The sequence below is a fragment of the Temnothorax nylanderi genome, unplaced genomic scaffold (assembly GCF_030848795.1).
Source record: "Temnothorax nylanderi isolate EJ_2023f unplaced genomic scaffold, tnyl_v1.0 TNYL_tig0002_pilon, whole genome shotgun sequence".
NCBI classification, from domain to species: Eukaryota; Metazoa; Arthropoda; class Insecta; order Hymenoptera; family Formicidae; genus Temnothorax; species Temnothorax nylanderi.
In genome coordinates this window covers 825,692-848,663 of record NW_027249064.1, presented here as the reverse complement: position 1 = coordinate 848,663, position 22,972 = coordinate 825,692, and the positions used below count along the sequence as shown (strand labels likewise).

General features: G+C 39.4%; 1 protein-coding gene across 3 annotated transcripts in view; it reads left to right on the top strand.

Annotated features, from left to right (window-relative positions):
• Klu (zinc finger protein klumpfuss) overlaps positions 1-13,045 on the top strand; it is a 66,496-nt gene extending 53,451 nt beyond the window's left edge. For 2 of the 3 annotated variants that reach the window (XM_071698890.1, XM_071698881.1), the window contains exon 2: positions 5,788-13,045. In XM_071698890.1, coding sequence (XP_071554991.1) covers positions 5,872-7,404 — 1,533 coding nt within the window. In that variant the 5' untranslated portion in view covers positions 5,788-5,871 and the 3' untranslated portion in view covers positions 7,405-13,045. The remainder of the gene's footprint in view (positions 1-5,787) is intronic. The other variant, XR_011717394.1, reaches the window with a different exon arrangement.
• The last annotated feature ends 9,927 nt before the right edge of the window (positions 13,046-22,972 follow it).

Here is a 22,972-nt window from a genome sequence, read left to right as displayed (position 1 = left end):
ACCACGGAGGTTACTTTTATAATAAATGCATGCCGAATCTCTTGAAAAAGCTACATTGAGACTTTACGTGATCTTTCTATCTATCTGCATGCAAATTATATATGTATAAAATTATAAACATACAATAAGATATATCGTTGAACGTTTTAAAGATCTTTCTCTACAAATTATGTACCTATATCTTTTTACGTCGCCAAATTGCTTTTTTTCGAACAAGGATCAGAATATGTATGACGAGCCTACCTCGTTTCCGTCAAAAAGTAGAATCAAAGCCTCCGCAAAGTCGAGCGCAATCTTGCTACACTTTATATGCGTCGCGTCGTATATATACACGAAACAAAAAAAGAGACATGCCATAGCGGCGTGTTAGCATCTTCGTTAGGAAAAAAGATGAGCCGACAAGGATCGAGGAAGACGCAGAGAAAGATAAACGATCGCGCGCGCGCCTCGTTCGTCTCGTAAAACTTTAAATCAGTCTAGTTGGCCTGTCAGTCGTGCCATGAATACGCACACACTATATCTGCGCGGTGCACAAATTGCCACGCATTTAATTACTGTCCAATATCCAGCGGGGGGCCATTAATCACCCTCTCGATAACCCGTAATTTTCCGCCGACGATAAAATCTGTCGCGCGACGGACGCTCACTCGAGCTAGCGACTTCTTTGCATCGTAGAGAGACCGCATCAGGGGAAATGCTCTGCGGAGGGAAGAAAGACGGAGAAAGGAAGAGATAGATGGAGAGAGAGAAAGAGGCGGAGAAAAAAGAAACAGAATGAGGAAAGACGCATTGCTTCTGCAACTCGTTCCGCGGAAAAGTGTGTGCTTGGCGGAACGAGTCCTCCGCTGCTCGTAGGCTTGATATACGTTGTCAATCTCCTAGACGAGCCACCGGCTGGTGTGCTTCAGATAGGCCTAATGGTTAACGAACGTTCATTCGTCGAGACAGATCGTCGACCTTCGATCGCCGGCCGTCTCGATTCCTCTAATTCTTTTTGCGGGCCTCGCCCTCGCGGGAAGATACGCTCGGATGGTCGCAGCTTCACTACCTCGTAGCCTATATAGATACCAACCACCGGCTTCCCTTCGGTAGCCCGTCTGGTTTTTTGGTAGCAGTTCGCCAGAGTCCTACCGCCACCGCGGCGAGCCTGTCTGCCTTAAGGCCGCTCTTCCTTTCCGAAGCAGGAACGCCGGATGGACAGCCAATAGCGAAAGGCGCGAGTCACGTTCACATTTATATAACACACACGCGTAACTACATTTGTTTTTATATATTTTTTTACAAAGACGACATTGTTTTTAATAACACCTTATGCTATTTCTTTTTTAGATCGTATCTATCTAATTACATCTTAATTAATCGTTTAGGTAAATGAAAATGATGATTAATAATGCATCAAATCGTATTAAAAGACGCTATATCAATTGCGATTATCGAATGCAACTTGTAACTACAAACGTTTGGAATGTTGATACGATTAAAACACAAAACTTTTATAAAATTCTAAGATAAAAATTCATTTTTAAATGTCACATTTTTTTATGTTGCGTCTATTAGAGTGTAAAACGCCAAAGAGCATTCTGACAAAGAAAATTATTTTTTAAGGAAATGAAAATGTTTTTTGTATGTATCTATGTCTTCAAGAAATAGTGAGCATAAACTCGCGCGCTAATCGTACCCATCACTGCCGTGGCGCAGTGGCCAGTATATGGGCAGATCGTGCAGGAGAGAAAGATCAAGCGCTCCACCCACGCCCACGTCTCAACCTGTTCTGTTTCTCCCGTCGAGCCACGGTTACAGGTGCCTGCTCGAGGGCATTCCTGCTGGAATTCTTCACCGATGATCGTCCGCTCCGTTTTCTTGCAAACTCATATCCTCGAATCATCACATGTGTATCAAATCGTAGATAGCAACATCTTTACTACTTCTCTTTCTCGATACGAATATTTTGCTTATATCGAACTGAATGCAATTTATATTTTTCTTTTCGCAAAGAAAATTATTATTAATTTTTATGAATATTTTGTTGTATACTTTTAAAAAATCAATACTGTCATATTTTTCATATATCTTAAAATTTTTGTATCGTTAGATTAGCACTTGAGAGCCTTAATCTAAATTTTTTAATCATCAAGGGAACACTTCTTAAATATCATATGGAATAAAATTATTTTTGATGTGCATTTTGTTAGCTTAAGATAATTTCATTAAACGGAAAAGAATAAGAGAAATAAAGAGAGTAATGAAATATCGCAGCAAACTCTCTAGAAGGGTACTCCTCGATCCTGAGCGAAGGCAAAAAGGAAAAAATCAAGGTGGTGGGAAGGTAGCGAGTAAGTACGCCCACACCGTCCTCTTTAGGGGACCTGTTCTCGACATTTACGTTCTGATATCTTTTCACTTCGTTTACGAGTCCCCTTTACGTTTTACGACCGATCATCGAGACCCTTTCTCTCCGCGAATGAAGGCGGAGAAGGGTAGGACAAGTGGCGGCGCCGAGAAGAATAAAAGAATAACCACTGTAGTAAAGAAGAAAGGACCGAAGCGCCTCGAGCACCGTCAAACAAGATTCATTACGGATCTTCTCTAATCGAAGCGCTATTCTATGACATGAATGTTCAGATCTATTATCTATCCTCTTTTGATTGATGCGGTTTTGTAATCAAGCCATGCAAGTATCAATCTATGAATTGACAGCATAAATATAACTTTTGTTAAGAAGACATCTAACCAAACACTTTATTCAAGAACAACCTCCCGCTAGGAACGCGCGTTCTTTTCTGTGACGCCACTACATGTCCTGCAAAAGTGTCATCTAGCTAATAAAAACAATCACTAGCCAACATGTTAATATTCATCCTGTCTCTTTAAGAGAACAGCATAACAAGACTTTCGAATGCGCATAAAGCAGTTTTTTTTGTGCGACAAAGGCGCGACAGCGACGAGTCCTTATTCTAGAATCCCGAGAATGCCCCGGTGGTGCAAAGTTGAAGGACGCACGTGGATTGAAATAAATCGCAGATTCAGCCGCATTAAGTCACTTAAGCGACGTCATTTAAGCGACTATCGAAGTCCGCCTCTCGCTGCCGCGATGGGACTGTGGCCAGGAATTCGCATGTTTCTCCATGAACGGATTTCTCGGTATTCATCGGAGGTAAGCGGGGCTGGCCGCGAAGATCGGTCTCGAAACGGCGCACTACGCACGTACGCGTCGGTATGCAGCACGCTGGAGCCGCTGGAAAACCGTTGGACAATTCTCCACATCCGCGTCCGCGACGCGACATACCGCGTTTTTCCAGGAAGCTGAGTAGAATCTTTATTCTACGATCGTGACGTGCTATCGAGACCGACGGCAGACTTGCAATTGAGATTATGCACGCACACGTGGCGCCAAGATACCGTCACATCGGGTGCCATCGTATGTATTGGTTTTAAAAAGATACCTTGTAGTTTGATTTCTCATATTCAATTATGTATTTAGTCTGCAAAACTGGAAGATCCTAAAAATCTGATTTTAATTTATTTTGCTCTCCTCTTAGTTTCATTTAATATGTATAAACACTTACAGAAAATTAATCGATTATTTTAATCTAATATGTCTCTCTTTTAACGCCGTTGGTTAACGAAAACGAAATCCTAAAGTTCATCATAAATTTTACCGAGATTGGATAACGTCGCATCATAAGTAGTTATTTACATCATGTTTGATTTTTAGAATTTTATAAGCTTTTTATCTGTAAAAGAGCCGCAAGTAAGAAGAACCGCCGGTAATGGAGTCCCCAGAGTTAATTTTTTTAAAGTGCTGCACACATGAACAATAGAAATTCGCCCACGCCGTCAAAAAATCGCGGTGTTAAATGCCAGTCATCGGTAGTCTGTTCGTTGATTCACGTGCTCGTGCTCGCGCGATTTAAATTTCAAATATTCAGCAGATACGTCTCTCAAGTTACATCGCGCGGTCTTATGACAAAGTGACGTTGTCACATCGAACAAGACGAACAGTGTGGTCCACACACATACATTTACATGGTGGATTAAAATAAATATTTTAAAAATCCCACACGACTCTTCGTCTATATTCGTTTCGTGGGAATTGGGTCCCCGTCGAAAATTCTGTATTCTACCAAGAGAACGCAGCGTATCATTATTCATCAGTCACTTCGTGAATCGTCAAAAATACGCAATTTTCTACACTTTCAGAAACGCGCAATAATGTTTTAATAGATATTCAATTAATTATTAACCCATGACAAATCTCTTCCGTTTCTAATTAATTTCCTTAGTAACGACCGTGTTTCAATAAATGATGATGCCGCTTGTTTACAAAGTGGGCAAGATTCTTTTATCGAGAACGTTAAAAAAAGTTCCGTTAGTCGTGGAGTGGTCGAAACGGGGCTGTATCGCGATAATCGGTACGGGATCGAGCGCGATCTCGTCGAGAGGCGATCGTCTCTCGGCTTTTAATGGCGGCCACGGCACTAATGACAAATGATCGGTCGATATCGCGGCGCAAAAACGTGACGAATATTCTAATCGCGTCTTGTTACGACGACTTGGCGCTTTTTCGTCGTCTCCCCCATTCTCCAGAAGACCTCCGTTACCTAGATTGCCATTCGTTCTAAGACGAGTCACGCGCAGTCCACACCTGTTGGTCTTGCACGTCAATACCTGTTCTTTTGGGATTGGTAAGATGGCAAGATTATATGCAAACGGTCATTCACACTGATATTTCATTGTTCTCGCGATTAATATAATAATTATATTTAACGTTTTGTAAAAGAATTAATTTTCGACACTTTTTATTTTTGATGTTGCTCACGTTAACCTATTTGCTTTTAACATAAATCGCATTTCATGACAGAGAACCGATGCACAAGACCGATGTCTTATTTTATAATATTTATGTGTTAAACTCTGTATGGTACTATGAACAAATTTTTCAAAAGTCATATAATAAAGTCTATTCTTGCTGGTCTATTTTAATAGACATACTAAGTTTTGTACTTTTGTAATATTTCTTTTTAATTTATTAAATTTTGCGCTTAAAATAGCAAAAATATATGAACGCCTATAAATTTTGAATTATTTGTTATAATTAATAATATTATTTGCATTACGTGATCATATTAAACATGAATTGATCGAAGTTTATGTCTCTCGGAATATTATCATTAACCACGTTTCATTTACAAGTAGCGCTATCATAAATTCATATATTATTACGAAGTCATAGTTTATTAGCACCTGCGAATCTAAACCTCGCCCGTATAAATGTCACCACGATATGTCAATTACTATCATTAGCAAGCTAGCGTTGTTAACAACAACGTTGCGCCAGCAAAATACCATCTAATTCAATGGCGCTCAAATCTCAAAGTATAATAACATATAATTGGAAGTTATTTCTCTGAAAATTAATTTGCGTTCAAGTGAAATTATATATCTTGTGAAACTCAAGCCCGAGTCACATACTCTGAATAATTTCTAACATAAATTGGAAAAAAGATCACGACCGAAGCAAGTAAAGTAATATATCTATATAAACCTTAGCGTAGACATATATCAACATAACAAGGCATAATTCAACGATTAAACAGATTATCGAAATAATAATTAAGCAAATGCACATGTGCGATAATTTAATCTATAAACGTCACCGCACACTTGTTCATTATTGGTTCAGTGCTATTCAAGTACTGTTTAAAAGCTAAATTAAAAAATTTATTTAAACTCGTGTAGATAACATGAGCATCTTCGAATAACATCATTATCTTTTAATTGTTTCAGGACGAGGTGGGTGGTAGTACGGTGGTAGCCGAGGGTGTCGTAGGTGGCATAAGGGGCCCAGGCGGCGGGTGCCGCGCATCCTCGATGACGATGGCCGAGAGCGCCGTGGAGGACGCCGCAGCCGCGCCCCCGGGCCCGGCCAAGCCGCCACCACCCTCCTGTACAAACAACAACACCCTCGCGGCGACGGCCAACCGCAACCACCGGAACCCCCGCAAGAAACGAAGACGGTTGGAACAAGTAGTGGACACATTGCAGGCCCATCGCAGTTCACCATCCGAAGGCGAGGTGTTGAAGTTCGAAGGCAGCGGTCCCGTGTCCGAGGAGGAAGATGTCTTCGGCTCGCCCAGATCGTCGTCCTCGCGATCCGCTGTGGATACCACCGCCGTGATTGGCCAACTACCATTGAGGTTAAAAGATGCGGAAGCAGTGATGTCAACCGAAGAGGAGTTCAACGAGATCAGTCAGCAGTATCACCATCATCCCCACCGACCATACCGCTATTCGTATCATCAACATCACCATCATCGACATCGTTACTCGCCCTATCAGAACAACCACCGATTGTCGGCGACCAAGTACTCGGACTGTATGTGCAGCCAGTGCTCGCAGTCGCTGGCTGCGTCGGCAGCGATGATGTCGGCGACCTCTCTGCAGACACCGCTGTCGCGAACCAGCTTCACGTACAGCAGTATATGCGGCACGTATAGCATATTCGAGCAGTACATGCATACCAAGTACCTGTCGTCGTCAGGCGACACCTTCCGCGGACGCAGTCACTCCGATTCAGATGTTGTACCCAAGTGGGACGAAACGCGGGTACCAGCCGCGACCACTTCCTTTTCCTCTGTCGTCAATCATCCTCCGCGAAGTAGCTCTCTCGAGAGTGATGGTACAAGTCCTCAAGAATCGCCGTTGGATCTCTCTATGAAGAATCTGATGCTACAGTCCACCGCGGCTGCTTCGGCAGCCTCCAGCAGGTCACCGTCTCTTCAGCTGCTACCGTCTGGCATCGTAACGCGGGGTTCCGTCAGCGTGCCCGTAGTCAGGGGCGATGTCGCATCACCCACGACAAAAGAAAGCGTTGCAGTACGGTATAATTTGGAGGTTCTACCCGTCGTTGAGGAAATGGCGCCGGGCGCGGACGTGGCTTACGTCTGTCCAGAGTGCGGACAGATGTTCAGTCTGCATGATCGTCTGGCAAAGCACATGGCATCCAGACATCGTCGACAAGGTCTCCATGATGCCTCGGCGAAAGCATACCTCTGCGACGTGTGTCAAAGGAGTTTTGCGAGGTCAGACATGTTAACTAGGCATATGAGACTGCACACCGGCGTCAAACCGTACACATGCCGGACTTGCCGACAGGTGTTCAGCAGATCTGATCACCTCAGCACCCACCAACGAACCCATACCGGCGAGAAGCCGTATAAGTGCCCGCAGTGTGCCTATGCAGCCTGTCGCAGGGATATGATCACCAGGCATCTGAAAACCCACAATCGGTGCGCGGACGGTCCTATCCCCAAGACCGAACCCGGTCTACTCGCTGGTGAGGAATGTCCCACTTTCGACCAAAACGTGACAGGGACGCCATCGACGGTTATTAAAGCTGAATGACAACGATCGGTCGGATGACCCTGGCTGCACTCTAGCTCCAGGTCTCAGCGAGGACATCGCGATAGGATCGATCGAGGATCCTCAGGAACCTTCGCGGGTCGATCAGGACTTCGTGGGAACATGTTGAGAGAGCGAAATCACCGCTCGACAACCTTCATGAAAATATCCAAGCGTTAGAAAAAAATCGATACTTGAAGAGATCGCGATCTTGATGGAATAAGAGAATCGGCGAGAGGCAAGATTTGTTTTGTTGTCGTAATTCGATTTCGCAAGAATTCCGACGGACACTAATCAGAGTCTGTGATCGAGCTTGAACTTCTGAGACGACTATTTTGGAAGAGATTGCAGCTAGACGCGTTAATTTCATTCTTTCGCTGCACTTTGAAGTTCCTACAGAAAAGTTTATAATATAACCACATCAATAGATTTAAAGAATTTGTTAATAGATTTATGCAAATCTAACGATTATTTCTTCTCTTTTCTTTTTCATTTATGATATTAAAAAAATTGGAAAATACATTAACAGTGTGCATGTAACTTTTTCTACAAATTAATTTTTTTTTGCTTCAAAATTATTGCAACGTTTTGCAATCTTTTACTATATTTGCAAACTTGAAATCTCCCTTATGCACTCTGCTCAGCGAAAGAGTTAAATTCGCAGTCGAAAGCAGCATGGAGAGCTGAATGATAAAAATGAACTTCGCTCCCGTGAGTATTATATTGTATTTATCAAAAAATAAATTATTTTTTGTTTAACGATTTTTTTTACGGATTGCCTAAAAATTATCATCTTTCACGCGTCACACGCGATCGCGCGCGTTAACAGCGAACAATGCCGAACAGTATTATCGTACTTCTTCGCCCTCCGCATCTGATTCTGTTTCCGCGATTCGAGTTTTATTCTTCCTAATGTTTCATCGCGACACACAATATCGTGACTACAACTTCGGCCAAGGAACAGTCCGAGAGTAATCTATTTGCATGCGTAATAAATTATTAATTTATCAATAAACTTATTCCTCGTCTCATTTGCAATTATTATTTGCATTACATATATCTTTATGTATATTCTAATAATGTTTTCAAAATTTAGAAATTTTCTTAAAGCTTAATCTTATTTTTTTTTTAAGATCTTATTTGGTTATCAACTGTATCGATTGCTGTTCTCGGAGATTTCTTGATTGTCATGGGAAAGATACAGCACCTAACCAATTGCTCTCTTTGTACATCTTTCGCTTTTTCGTTCTCGAGTATAAAATTGAGACACACACAAGCTGAAAATAAAGCATTCCTGCTCGGCCGCACAAGTGCACGGAGGTACATGAAAGCGGTGCTTAAAGGCTCAGCGTTAGAATCGAATCGTGTTTTTATCGTGCTCGTAAAACGACCACGTGTCCAATAATACTGTATGTACATAATCAATCACATCGCGCGTCATTTCTTCGCGAAAGACTTTCCTAATCTTTAACATTAACTGTAGAGAAATCTGGAACGTAGCCAGTCGGCGACGCGAACATACGTGCCAAATTTTAGATGAATATTTCGGACACGCGATTAACACACGCATCAACCCCAGTAAATTGTATGTCGAGGTTTAATGAAATCTTTCTTATTTTTTATATAAATTCTTTAACTAAAAGATAAATCGAAACGTAAATCGTTGTCCAGAATTTAATATGATTTAAAATCATATTAAATTAATCGAAGATACAACAAAAGATTATATAAAAGATTATAAAAAAGATTCATTAGACCTCAGTGAGCAGTTAGAGTTATCCTGTTTAGAACATATCTGTCGGTCGAGCGCGATTTGCGGAACGGAGAAAAACTATTGGTGACGAGAGAACAATCTCGTCAACAATCTCAAAAGAAGGCGAGACAGAATCAAATCAATCAACGAGATAATTTCTCTGATTGAAAGTTTATTTACCGCCAATATTTTTCTCATGTGTCCATATCTATAAATAGCGAGTCGCCATTGGTAACCTCGTCGATTCGCCCGAAACCTGCTCAAGTTGTTGTTACTTGAAAACTTGTTAAGTCGACTTTCTATAGAAGTCGAAAAAAGCAAAAACAGTGATGTATTGATAGTTATAAATGTAATCGTGATCATTGTTTTGCGATGGACATTTTGTTAATGCGGAGTCGGGAAATCACGCGATCGCAAGAATAAGGACAATGTGAAAAAGAAATAAACATATTCGTACCTGCAGAAAGAGAGAGAGAGAGAGAGAGAGAGAGAGAGAGGAGAGAGAGAGAAAAAAATAATGTTAAAGCATAATAAAGCGTATAGAAATAACGTTAATTAGTGAGTAATATTATTGACACTATTATTGCGTTTTATTATTGTAACTATTACGATTATTAATTATTCGCGCCGCCGCACACCGGTAAGGAGATAAAATATTTTTTTATACAATGCACTTGAAGTATGTGACTTCGCGAAAGGCTTCGAATACGTGAACGCGCGAAGTTCAGTTTGAAAGTTGTTCTCACCTCGAAATTAATGCTAATTAAGTAATGTCGAACGTCACGAGAAATGATAACGTCGGCGTCAGTTCGTTACGTTATCGAGGAACGAACATTCAAATTGACAAGATCGATACGGTCTCTTCGAATTTTTTTAACGTTTTCTTGTAGAAGCTAAGTAAATAAGTATGCGCGGAACAGCGGTCGTTGCGGCGCGATTAATCGAAACTGGTTGTGGTGCTTAAGCGAAAAAGGGCGAATCCGACAGGTATCTTTGCGCTGTGAATCGACGAAGACAATCTAAAAGTATACTCAAGAAATGATCTCCGTACGGATAAGGTAGCCAGGCCGAGTAAATGGCGGATTGAATCTGGTAATGTTGCTCTAATAGATCTACAGATTTTTAAAAAAGTACTTTATGCATTATTTACCAATATTTCTCTCACATATCGTAAAAATGTATAAGATCTAGAGAAAAATTACAGAGAAAACAAAAGTAAATATGATAAAACGTCGAAAATAAAGATTTAAATAAGTGCATAGTAGATATTATGCACTTATTCTACAAGAGTATCCTAAGAGATACTCTTATGTTGAAATACATTAAACGAAATTTCGTCTCGCTGTTTGCTCGGTACCGCGAATAAGTTCGTCTCTCGTTTCGGAAACGTCAATTCCATATAGTTTTACGATAGTCATATGGTGACTCGTTGAGCAGCACGCGCCGACATAATACTCGAGCTTACTCAGCCTCGATCGTTTTGTCCTTAATCCTTATCCTATACGTATGTATATTTGTGTACTTCCGATGTATCTCCTATTCCTCGTCGAAAGAAAAGTAAAAGTATCAATACGCGCTGATATACGCGTGGCACGCGCAATGCGTGATACGCGCATAGGTATATCTCTGTATTTTTGTATATCGAGATTTTTTCTAATTACCTATCTACCGATTAAGCGTTTTCAGAGGACGAGTAAGTAGCTATTGAGGAGAAAGTATTGTTGCTCTCTGCTTGCCATTTTACTTGCCCCCTTGATCGAACAATTGCTTGCGGTGTTTATCGTATGGTGCGACGCGCGCGAGGGAGGATCGTCGAGTCGAAGGACACTCGTTTCGTTTTTTAATCGATAATAGTTGAAATACATGTGCGGCCATGCGACCGGCTACCGTTCTAAAATAAAATCAAACGTATTTTTTGCTAATTGCTTCCTTTTAACTTATAAATTAATTAATTACGAAACTAAAAATACTTCAGGATTATAAACAAAAAAATATACATCTCAATATGTGATGTGCGATTAATTTTCAAGTGCAATCGAGTCTTTGACGCGTTCCAACGTTCTTTTTTTGTTTCTTTTGTCATATTTCCTTTGCGTGATTATTAAAACGAGAGCATCGAGACCTCTTGACGTTATCCCTCGCACCAATTCAGCCTTAAACTGACAGAATCTCTTGCGTAATAAGTCTGTAGTAACTTAAGTAAGAAAAGACGTGAGAAAAGAACAAAACACGTTCGCGTCTTCGGGCAGTTAAGCGATCGCCGTGCCAGACCTGTTCTTGTAATTATTAACAAGTATATATAGCCATTCGTATGATTATTATTATTTCTATTATTAATATTATTAATTATTATTAATATTATTATTATCTCTAGTTACGTTGTTAAGTGATTAATCATGTTTATGCTTCTATTATTTATTTTGTTATCCCGTTCATGAGTCAAGCTTTCTATTCTCCTCTCTTGTCTTTCCTCATTATCTCCATTCTTTTCTTCCCCATCCTATTATATAATTTTCCGTTTTACTTATCTCCATTTGATTCATTTATCCTTTACCGTCATCGAATCGGAAGAAGGGAGAGAGAGTTCAACTTAAACGAAAAAAATTTATGGCAATGTCTTATAATTTATAATAAATATTTAACACATTTTCAACTTGAATAAGACAAAACATATTTTGAATCTCAAACTCACCTCCCTTTTCTCCGACTTACATGGCACAAAAGAGCTTGTCTCCGAAGAGATTTTGATCTCCAATTCCCAAACAAAAGCATATCTTTTGTAACGATAAAATGCTGATGAAAATTTGTATAAATGATTGATGATGATTGTGTACGTTAATTTATAAATTATGTTGTGTTTACGATTCGTGCCAGAATGGAAAAAATATAATTTTTCAACGAATCATCTCCGTACTTCGTCATTTTCACCCATATGTTTCCCATTATATTTTGTTATTCTATACATTTCTATATTTTTTCCTTTTTTTTTAATGTGTGACTTATATTTTAATATAAACTATTAAATATTAAGTAAATGAACTGTGTGATATATTTATTGAAAGATATTTTGGTAATATTAGTAATATAATGATTTTAATCCGGACTACACAGAAGATTAAAGACTTGCAATAGACTTAATTTGCTTTCGATTATAATTTAGAGCGATAAAATTTTGTTTAAATCCTTTCTAAATGTTAATTTGATAATTATGTCGGAAAGTATGCGGTGCCTTGCAATGTTCGAGAGTTCGTATTTAGGATAAATAGATAAATCAATATGAACAGATGCGAATATATCTATCGTATCATTTTAAGGCTGAAACAAAAATAAATTATGTAGGAGCAGGATTCAAGCGAATTATTTTTTCATGCGACTTTTGGATAAGAGAGTTAGAACTTTCCGATATATACACGTGATTAAGAATTCGTAATCTATATCTATACACCGGCAGTCAGTGTTGTGCAAGACAATCGTGATTATTACCCAAATGAGAAAGTGTATCAAATATATAGATGTAACTAACGTGCTGTTGCTATTTAGATCGTACGATTTATCACATATCTTATACAGAACAACTTTTAGAAACATTTGATCAATCGATAAAACTATTCCTATTTATATCGTAAACAGATTTGATTAAAGAAATTCTTATTTGATGAATATTTGCATTTATTTGTATAATGCACAACACTACTCGCGATACCTACTGCAATACTGTAAATATTTCAAGGCCTTTAACAACAAGGGCTTACATTCGTTTTGTCACGATGTCATCTTTGTATCCTTTTCTACTGCCATGAATTTATAATCTGCATATCTGTACATCGAAATAAGAACAAGAACCTGTATGTTGCTGCACTTCTATGATGGAAATATAATATATACACGTTACTTGTTTCTTACTAAAGGATCTCCATAATTTTTCGTTGTACATTTATTTCAAACCTATCATGACAAAATTTTATTTTTCTTATCGTTTTAAATCTAGCTAAATAAAAAAGCACATTTTTCTATATTAGCTCTTAATTCAAATTTAAATTATGTGAGATTATTAGAAAAATTACTTGAGAAAAAATTAAGCAGAGAGAGTGAGTATCTTATCAAAGTAATATCATATATAAATAGCTTTGCATTTCCTAATATACATTTATTAATAGCCAGAAATATCTATGAATGTGTAGCGGATACCAAATGCTCGACCGAAGATGTAGCACGAAAAAGGGAAGTAAATACGTCCCGATTGAGACGACACTGATAACCCGGCCTGAGGCCTGAGTGGCCTGTGACCCAATTGCCAACAAATTCACAAATAGTCGATATGCATGCTTCTTCCGCTTCGTAGGCGTAAAAACAACGAAAGCAGTCAATGTCGTCTATTTTCTCACATTTGAAATTTTTATGACAATTTATCCACATTTATTAAAACCATATTTATGTCCAATTATCCAGTAATTGGATTTAAAACACGTTATACTATTTATAGAAGTTTCTTATCTAAGCTATTAGAACTATCAAAAATAGAATTCTACCGTTAGAAATTGTATAATTTGTACCATGTAACTTCTAGAAAAAATAGTATATAATATTTTAACGATGAATTGTAATTATTATTGAAGAAAAAAGGGCTATCAGGGTCGAACGCGGATCTTAGTGCGTGATGTCAATCATTAGATTTATTCTTCAAAATACAGTACTGTATTTTGAAGAATAAATCTAATGATTGACATCACGCACTAAGATCCGCGTTCGACCCTGATAGCCCTTTTTTCTTCAATTTTTGAATTTCGAGGGTCTACTAGTAATTTATGTAATTATTATGTCCAGTATTTATTATAAGACCCAAGATAAGTATCGTATGATTATGGTCATCAATTCCTTTCGATTTCGCTTGACGTAGCCCAAAAATGAAAGCGGGAGAAAGGTGATGGGTATGAAGTACCAATATTAATTAATTATACTTCATGCCATAATTAATATATTTGTCAAAAATATTTTTTATATGGAAGCGGATTATTTGATCAATGTCTCATGCAACCGCGTGACAAAGCTTTAATCTAGTTAATAACGATTGATTTTTTAACCACAAGATTTGATTGAAAAAATTGAATTTGAAATTCGGTGGATACGAATCTATCTTTGTCACAATATATGCAATACGTATTGTATCACACGGAAAGAACAGTTTTGCTAAAGTATCTAAAAATTTAGCAGATCTGAAAATAATTTTATTGGATCACCAAAATAATTATATGAAACGCTGAAGCAATGATAATAAAAAATTTTGAATATTCTAACAACTAGCTTGAGTGCCCTATAATCTACATAATTATTTTAATGATCTAACAAAATTTTTAGATTTGTATCTAGTTAAATTTTTGGATACAACAGCAAAACCGTTCTTTCGGCATAATAAGGGATAATAAATACGCTAGATTATATAACACGCAATAACATATTTGGATATTCTATTATAGAAAATTGATAATCAACATAAACTAATAAATTAATACAAAGAAATAAGTCGAAAGCCTAACGCAGCATCCAAAATGTACTGTAAATCGTGTTAAGTCTTTATCCAGAGAATGCATATTGATGATCGGCTTGATGTTTACATCACGCGCCTGAATGAAATTTCAGCTCTACACCTTATTATACGCGCATTATGCGTTCGCTGGACGTACATCGCATCGTATCCTTTTTGGCGCGATCGATATCCCGGATAAGCGGTAATGGAATAATCGACGTTTCGTGTAAGGGATATTCGGATAATCGGCTTGCCGATGCACTATCTCCATAACAATATCTGCTGACAATTTTTCAAATACACAAGCTCGCCCTACCAGCTGCGGCGAGCGTGCCGTAATGGATACAGTCGCTGTAACACGGACGAAAATGCGTCAATAATGAAATTAATCCGTTTTCGGATCCTTAAGCATTCGGACCACGCCGAAATTCCGGGCGTTCTCTCCATCCGAATGCGAATATCAGCCCTATCGACCGGAATAGTTCGGTCTATTTGCTATGCGCTCGAAGACTAATTAATATGATACTATACCAGATGATTAATAATCCGATTTGCACGAGGTCTGTTGTTTCACGTATACTGTGCTTATTTTAGAGATTTTATTTCCAATATATTTCCATAGATTGTATATAGAAATATAGTATTGTTATTAGATTAACATATAAGTTATTATCCTATTTTTAATAAAGATTTGATAAACATATTCATTTTTTAAATAAAAATATTATTACAAGAAGAGATCGCATATATGCGACATAATATATATGCTATCAAAATTATGCTCATTATCGTACGACACGGTTTCAAAATTATAACTAAAATAGAAGAATCCGCTGATATATACGAGTTTCTTATTTTTGCAGCCTTCATATCATTCTTAGAGGTAACTCTTACCTCTCGTTATCTTTGTGCGAGAACGTGATGATGCTATGATACTCTAAGAGGTACCAAGCATACAGCCTTGAAAAAACGCCGACGAGGCAAATCGTGCTTCTTTCGCCCATTCCTTTTCGTTATAATTCTACTCCATGAATATCAGCTGTCAAACAATCTTACTTTTGCGAAATTTGTATACCTACCTAATCTCTTTTATATTTTACTTATGAATGCAATTAAAAGCACACAAATTCTATTTTTTTTACGAGCTACTAATATCTAAATTAATTTTCTTTCATCTACCTATAAACAATCAGCTATAAAAAATTTTTTGTTTTCTTCTGTTATCAAATGCATGCACTATTCTAAAATTGTGTGTGTGATATGTCCATTATTTATACTCACTAACTTTAAACAATATTGAATAATATGTATTTCTAATTTTAATTATTTAATTTGTTTTAAGTCTCTTTTTCTCTCTCTCTCTACCAAAAGCATCGAAGAAATCAAGGCAGCGTTAACTCAGAGTATCACATCGTCGTGTGAAATCGAGTTGTGGAAGAAAATCGAAGGAATATCGAATTGGCAACAGTCTTTTGTGACGATTTATGGATTTCCTCCCATCATCGTCGCGACGTGTCGGCACTGCCTTTCCTTTCCGCGAATGGCCGCGCGCGCCGCGCCGCGATGTAGCATGGCACCACGTGACGCGATTCCTGTGTCCGTTTTCTCGCTTTTTCAACGCATACACACGCGCAATCGCCAATGCGAACATAAATTATTGCGGACGATGGTTGGAAAACAGTTCCGAGACGCAGACAAAAAAAGCTCGCACGATGCATTAGAAATTATAAGTGCCGCATCCCGCGCCACGCCGTTCGCTGATCGGTTCTCCGCTGACTCCCACTGATCTTTTTTCTCATAATACTTCTTTCCTTCCCGGCCACTTTTTCCTCCTCTTCCTCCGTCAATTCCACGTGAACCGGCCGCGATCGTACTTGTCACCGCTCCCCGCTCCACCCACGCCGCCGCCATGCTCTCAGCTTTCTACGGTTCTCGGACCGGTCCCATTTTTTTGCCGCGACAGCCTCCTTTACCCTCCCCCCTCCCCACTTCTGAGGGAGTCCACCGCTGTCCTTTTCCTGATCTATATGTTCGTGTTCGTCGTCCGTTCGCATCTCCGCTCGGTCGCCGCTCCTCTCTCCCTCTTTCTATCTCTCTTAATCTTTTATGTAGTGGAACGACTTGTCTATCTCACAGAAAAATATTGATCGTTCACCGAGATACTGCTCGGACTGAAATGAGTTGTCGTCGTTGCCGCGAATTGGCACCGTCATTCGATCGTTATACTAGGTAATAATAATAACTATCGTTACAACCTCGCTCTCGCCAAACGTTATTATATAGGACCGGAAATAATTTCATTGGGTTGCGTTTGTCCAGAATTATGTTTGCAGTTTAGATTTTTTTCAAAATGATGACGGACGCGCGAGTTCTATCTTGTACGAGATTCAATTTTATTCAATAATCATAATGCCATAAGAAACATATAACTTTTATAATTTGTCGAGAAATTATAAGGAGAGTTTAAAAACATGAATCTTTTATAATTTGTCGAGAAAAATTAGTGAACAGATAAAGCTACTCACGATACTACGTTCAATACTCAATGTTGAGGTAATAATCGATCGATTAAGGATCAATATCCTTGTGAGCGAGCAACGGAAACGCATAATCGTCACTGATGATGGGTGCGAGGCATCCGGCGAGTGGCTCGATTGCTTTGATTCATGAGCGCATTCGCGGCACAGCGCTAATTGAAACATATACAGGCGTCGAACCGTTACAATTATCGGCGCTTCCAGCGGTAACATTTAATTTCTAGTAATGAACGCCAAGCCGCGGTGCAAATCCGCAGATTCACGCGGATCGCGCGAGCGCGAAGATTAACGAGCGCGATGTGCTCGTAAATTACGACTGCGAGCGGACGATGAGACACGGTGCGACGAACTTTGCACACCATTGCCAAGCAGTCGCTTAATATGCACGACATTTAGTGAAAAAAAGCTAAGTCGACAATTTTTGAGAACGGCAGATTGAAATATATCGGAATTATACATCACTTATTGTGCAAACATCATAATGTATTTTTTAAGTTTTCGTATCATTTAACTGATACATATTATTTAATTTCTCATAATTTAACAATATTAATTATTTTATTAACTAATAGTTTGATAAATGTAATTTACTATTTTTTCTGTATATATCTTAAAATGTGTATATGTGTGTGTGTGTGTTCTGTGTTTGACGCTCTTACTAAACCGATAATATCGCTTATTTGTGATTTCTAATTTCTTTCAACATAGCAATATATTATATCGTATTAGTCGTGGCTACTCCCGATAACTCGCAATCCTTAATTATATTCTTTATAACTTTTTCAACCTAAATATCACTCGTGTCATTAAAGGCGTTATTTTACATTATTGTGGACACTTTCATAAAACAAAAACCAGACAGATTGCGAATTAAAGAACATGTAAGCTGTTCATTATTATACGGTAAATACGGACCGAACGCCGATCGAGACCGTGCGTTTGTCTCGTAACATGGCATTAGAGATCGCGACAAAAACCAGTTTACGAGAGAAGCTGGAGACCGGAAACCAACAATAGACAAGTTCGAGCGTGAAAGAGGATACGGGAGAAAAATGTGGCGCGTTTGCGCGAGTTAGCGAAAAAGAAACACGCGCGAGTGCAGAGGGAAGCGCACCAACGCAACGCGTGTGCGCAACTTTTCTTGCAACGACGACCTCGAGGCATCCGGTCTTTCGCACGCATGCTGAGCACTTCTCCATTTATTAGGTCCTTGCGGCGTCGCACGGAAAAACTCCACGGAATGTCAAAGACTTTGAACCGTTTGATATAACTAAACGTCGCGCGTCAATCAATAATGATATTTATATTGTACAGCTTGATCCGTGCCTTGAAGCGGCGACTTTATTAAGCTAATTGTAAGTTTAGCGATGTGTTTAACCGTCGTGTAATCAACTTAATGTTTAATCTAATTTAAAACTTTTACTTCTCTATTTTATCGAGATTTTTCTTTAAAAAGATTATTAGTTTAAATGCTGAAGAAAAAAAAAATATATATATATATGTCTCCTAAGGATTATTTAAACCAAGTATCAAGTTAATATAATTAAAGATGTGTGTATATATATATATATATATATATATCCTTAATTACATTAACTTACGCTTATCATTAAATAAACTGTTTGCTCACAGATAGTAAATTATGTCATTTCATGTGTCATCAGGTGACATGGCAATTCTGCAAAGTGACACGACATCGAGGAAGATCGCGCGTCGCGATATTGTAATCGATTAATAGCCATCGCGAGGCCAAATTTACCGCGTCCGTTAAATAAACGATCCTATCGGCAGGTGCTGCGTACGACGCGAAGAGAAATACGCGGCGCTGCGTGACGTACCCGAAAAAAGAAAAACGAAAGAAAACCATCTCCACCGACGCGATATGACGATGCAGGAACGCCGGAACGTTTTACGCGTAGGCGGTCGCGATAGTATCGGATCGGTGGTACTTACGCCCAGATATATCTCTGTACACATGTGTATACGTACGTACAACAAGCTCTATCTCTATTACCCGGCTAATTTTGCACGGCACGGCACAGCACGGCACAGCACGGCACAGCACGTCACGCCACGCGAACGCGATCGGCCTCGGATATGAAGTCTCCGGGCTACGGGACGAGCCGCGCTTACAAAATGTTCGCGCCGAGAAAACGAGGTAGCCGTGAAGCGAGAAACGAGTTCCCGGCGTGAAAAATATTAATTGTAAAGGAGAGCTAAGTGTTCGATAACTTTGGATACCGCGCGCGACGAATGCGACCACGAGCGTGGTAGCCAACTTATGCCTATGTCTTCTTACGAGCCTGTTATCTGTCGGATGAAATCATTTCGAGCAATCTCCCCGCGAGAGTTTTCTTACAATCACATTTCCTACCCCAGATTGGCTATATTTCGACTATATCCTTATTGAAGCTGTTCTAATCTTGTTGCCAATCGTTTTAAACAAGTCTATCGAACTACTTTTAAATTCTGCAACGGTATGTTTTACTGTCAATATATTCTTATATAATCCTTTATTTTTAGAATAATAAGCTTAACACACACACGCGCTAAACATTTTTAATAATATGTATCACATATTCTTCTTTTTTTATTCTTTCTTTATTAGTCTAATAAAATTTTTTAAATACTTCCTAATAATATTGTGATATTTTTTCTATTTTTCTATATGATATTTTTAAACTTCTATAACTATTTTACAACAATATAACGATAAATTTTTATATACAAATTTTGGTTAGCAATATAATTTTTAAAAAAATTTAATTTCGTTTTCTTTCGATTTATATCTTTCCTTTATAATTTCTATTTTGATCACACAATTAATCTATTAATTTATTCGCTACATATTTGTACAAAAAATAAATTAGTTTACGTTTTTAAATATTTGTATAATAGTGTCTTTCTCTCCGCTTCCTCTCTATATAGCTTCTCGTAATCGGCGGCATTACGGAACATCGAGTTCGATACAGGATCATTGAGTACTTGTAAAAGTATTGAGGTATAACGAATCGCCACAGTGGATAATCCACCTTCGTCGTCGCGTTTTTGCGTTACTTTTGTTGCGTTTACGCTTACCGCCGTTTAAAGTCAGGAAGGCGAATGCGAGACTCGGAGTACCTGACAAGAAAGTCCCGAAGATCGCGCAAGACTCGCGGCGCGATAATGCGCTTATTCATAGCGAATAATCCGCTTAATATGCCGCGACACTCAGTTATTAACACGCGCGCGCCGGTCAATTAGCACGGTTTTTCGACCCACGCCCGAGATTAAAATGCTCGGGATTAGTACCGGTAATTATACTGTATCGGGCATTAATTATTCCTCATCTTCGTTCGCGCGATCTGTGCGTTATAATTCTTCGGGAATAGTCGAGAGACGCAATTAAGCGGGCGGATGTTGCCGTCTAGGATGCAAAATTGCGTTGCATCTGGTTGAAGCATCTTATAACGATTTATTCAGTTTAATGTGAAAATTATTATTATTTTACTTGAAATTGTTATGTTTTATTAAAATATCCACTCTTGTCCAGATAATAATAGACATAAATTTATAATAGAAATATCGTCACAAGTAAAAAATATATATATTATAATGTTTTCTGACGAAGATAGATGTGAAGAAAATCGTACTAAATCGTCACGCAACAACAATAAATAATTAACACTTGCTCGATAATACTAAGATAGTAATAAGTGTATCATATTATATATAGTAATATCGATATATTTCTCGCGTAGAAATTATATCTGGTGATAACGAAGCAAGTAACATTTGACACGATTGCTATTAAACGCGATATCGTATTTCTCTGGCGTGATTATGGCTGATTAAATCGTATCAAAGTATCTTGGCGTCGCCGCGGCGGAATTAATGCTAACGCATAATCGTTATTTCTCGTAATGACTTTTTACCGAATCGCAGCCGGGGCCACGCGGAGAAAACGGCTCTCAACTTCGTTTGCTTCTTGCGAAGGGAAAGCCAGCGGGACGTCTCGAAGAGCGCACACGTACATCAACGCGTACAGATATATACTCTTTTATATCTTTTATATCGTTTCGCGATTCGCGCGATCGTCGACCAACGCGCGAGACATTTATCTGGCGTAATGGGCGCGATCAGACGCGATCGAGCCGATCGAGAATTACGGCAGCACGGGGAGAGCTATCAGCCGGCGCGGCGGTACGGCGTCGCGTCGATCCCGAACGCAAGCGAAATCGTTGGCCGACGGGATCGTAATTATCTCTCACAGTCATTAGTCGGAAATATATCAGCCGGGTGACACGCGAAAACGCGCACTGACGTGCGTCTACCGACCAATGGACGAATGAAGAAGGGCACGGAAGATACTGATCTCGGAATATCGTATGCACCTTTCCTCGTATGCACCGTGTGGTGCTGCCGCAGGTGACTGCCAATCCGTCGTGGCCGTTCGAGCAATCGGCACTCTTCAACGTGGAGATACTTATTTGCTAGCGTGAGCTTTAATCACTCTCCTTGCAGTTAGCTACCATTGCGAACAAGAATATTATTCCAATAGTTAGATATATACGCCCGCATTAACCAATATCATCACGTTGTATTAATAGTAATGTTTTAGTAGTAACGATGTTACAAGAAAAACAATAAGAAGTATGTGAAGTGAAGTAAATTATAATTTTTCATAATTCGCAGATGTATTCCCTAAAATAATCCGTAGTTCTACTTTTCTCCTTTGAGAACACTTTGAGAACATCAAAAAGAAAAATAAATTTTCGTGGACCTTACGTTGTGTACGTGTGTATGTGTGTATGATTTGCACAGAGCGTGGGCGTAAGGATCGTTTTATTGATCGTTACTGTCGCACGACTGAGCATAGATCGACCTTCATCCTTTAAGATTCGATTACGTCTTTAAAGTCATCTCGAATGCCATCCATCGCGTCTCGCGAGACCACACAAGGTGACCGACCAAATCAGGTGGGCTTAATTAATCAGTGTTCATTCTTTCCGATTCCTCGACGGAGAATTTCGCCGATCGTCACCCGATTGAAGATATTCTTCGGAAATGTCACGGTTAAGGAAGAGAAGATACGAAACGCGACGAGAGATTGGCCACGAGATCTTCACGAGAGATGAAGAAAGATAGAGAAAAGAGACGACGTAAGACGCGAAGAGAAGAGGCCCCGCAGGCCGACGAAGAAGGAGAGGAGGACAAGGGAGAACCGTAAATTTCCGTTATGGGACTCCTCGTAAAGCCGGCTCCGGTCGGCGCGATAAAAAGGCCAGTCCGCAGGTTGCTGCTCCCGAGGATGACTCCTTCCTCTTGCCTTCCTCCTGCCCCCACGCCCCCTCTCTCTTTACGCCTTCCTTTTGGGCAAGAACGACCGGGAAAACTGTGTGAGGAGAGACGGCGGCTGTCGTCTCCTACAAAGGTGTCCCTTAAAATTCGCGAGACACTACGATCGGCAACGCTAAAGAGAAAGAGGGTACTCGGCTCGAAGAGCCCCCCCTCCGCTCGTTAAGGCGGCGGTGGCGACTTTGCTCATCGGCTCCTCGCATCGTAATTGCTGACGCTCGCCCACGCGAAATCTTGCCAGGCGTAAATACGGCTTAATGTCCTCCTCCCCTTCTTTCGTCTGCTTCTTTTTTCTTTTCCCATGCAACGTTCGTGTTCTTCCATTACTTGGATGCAATTGACAATCGAATGCCTTCTTATTTTTCTATTTCACAGCACGATACTGTCTTACAGAACGAAGTCTGATTTTGAGGCAAATTA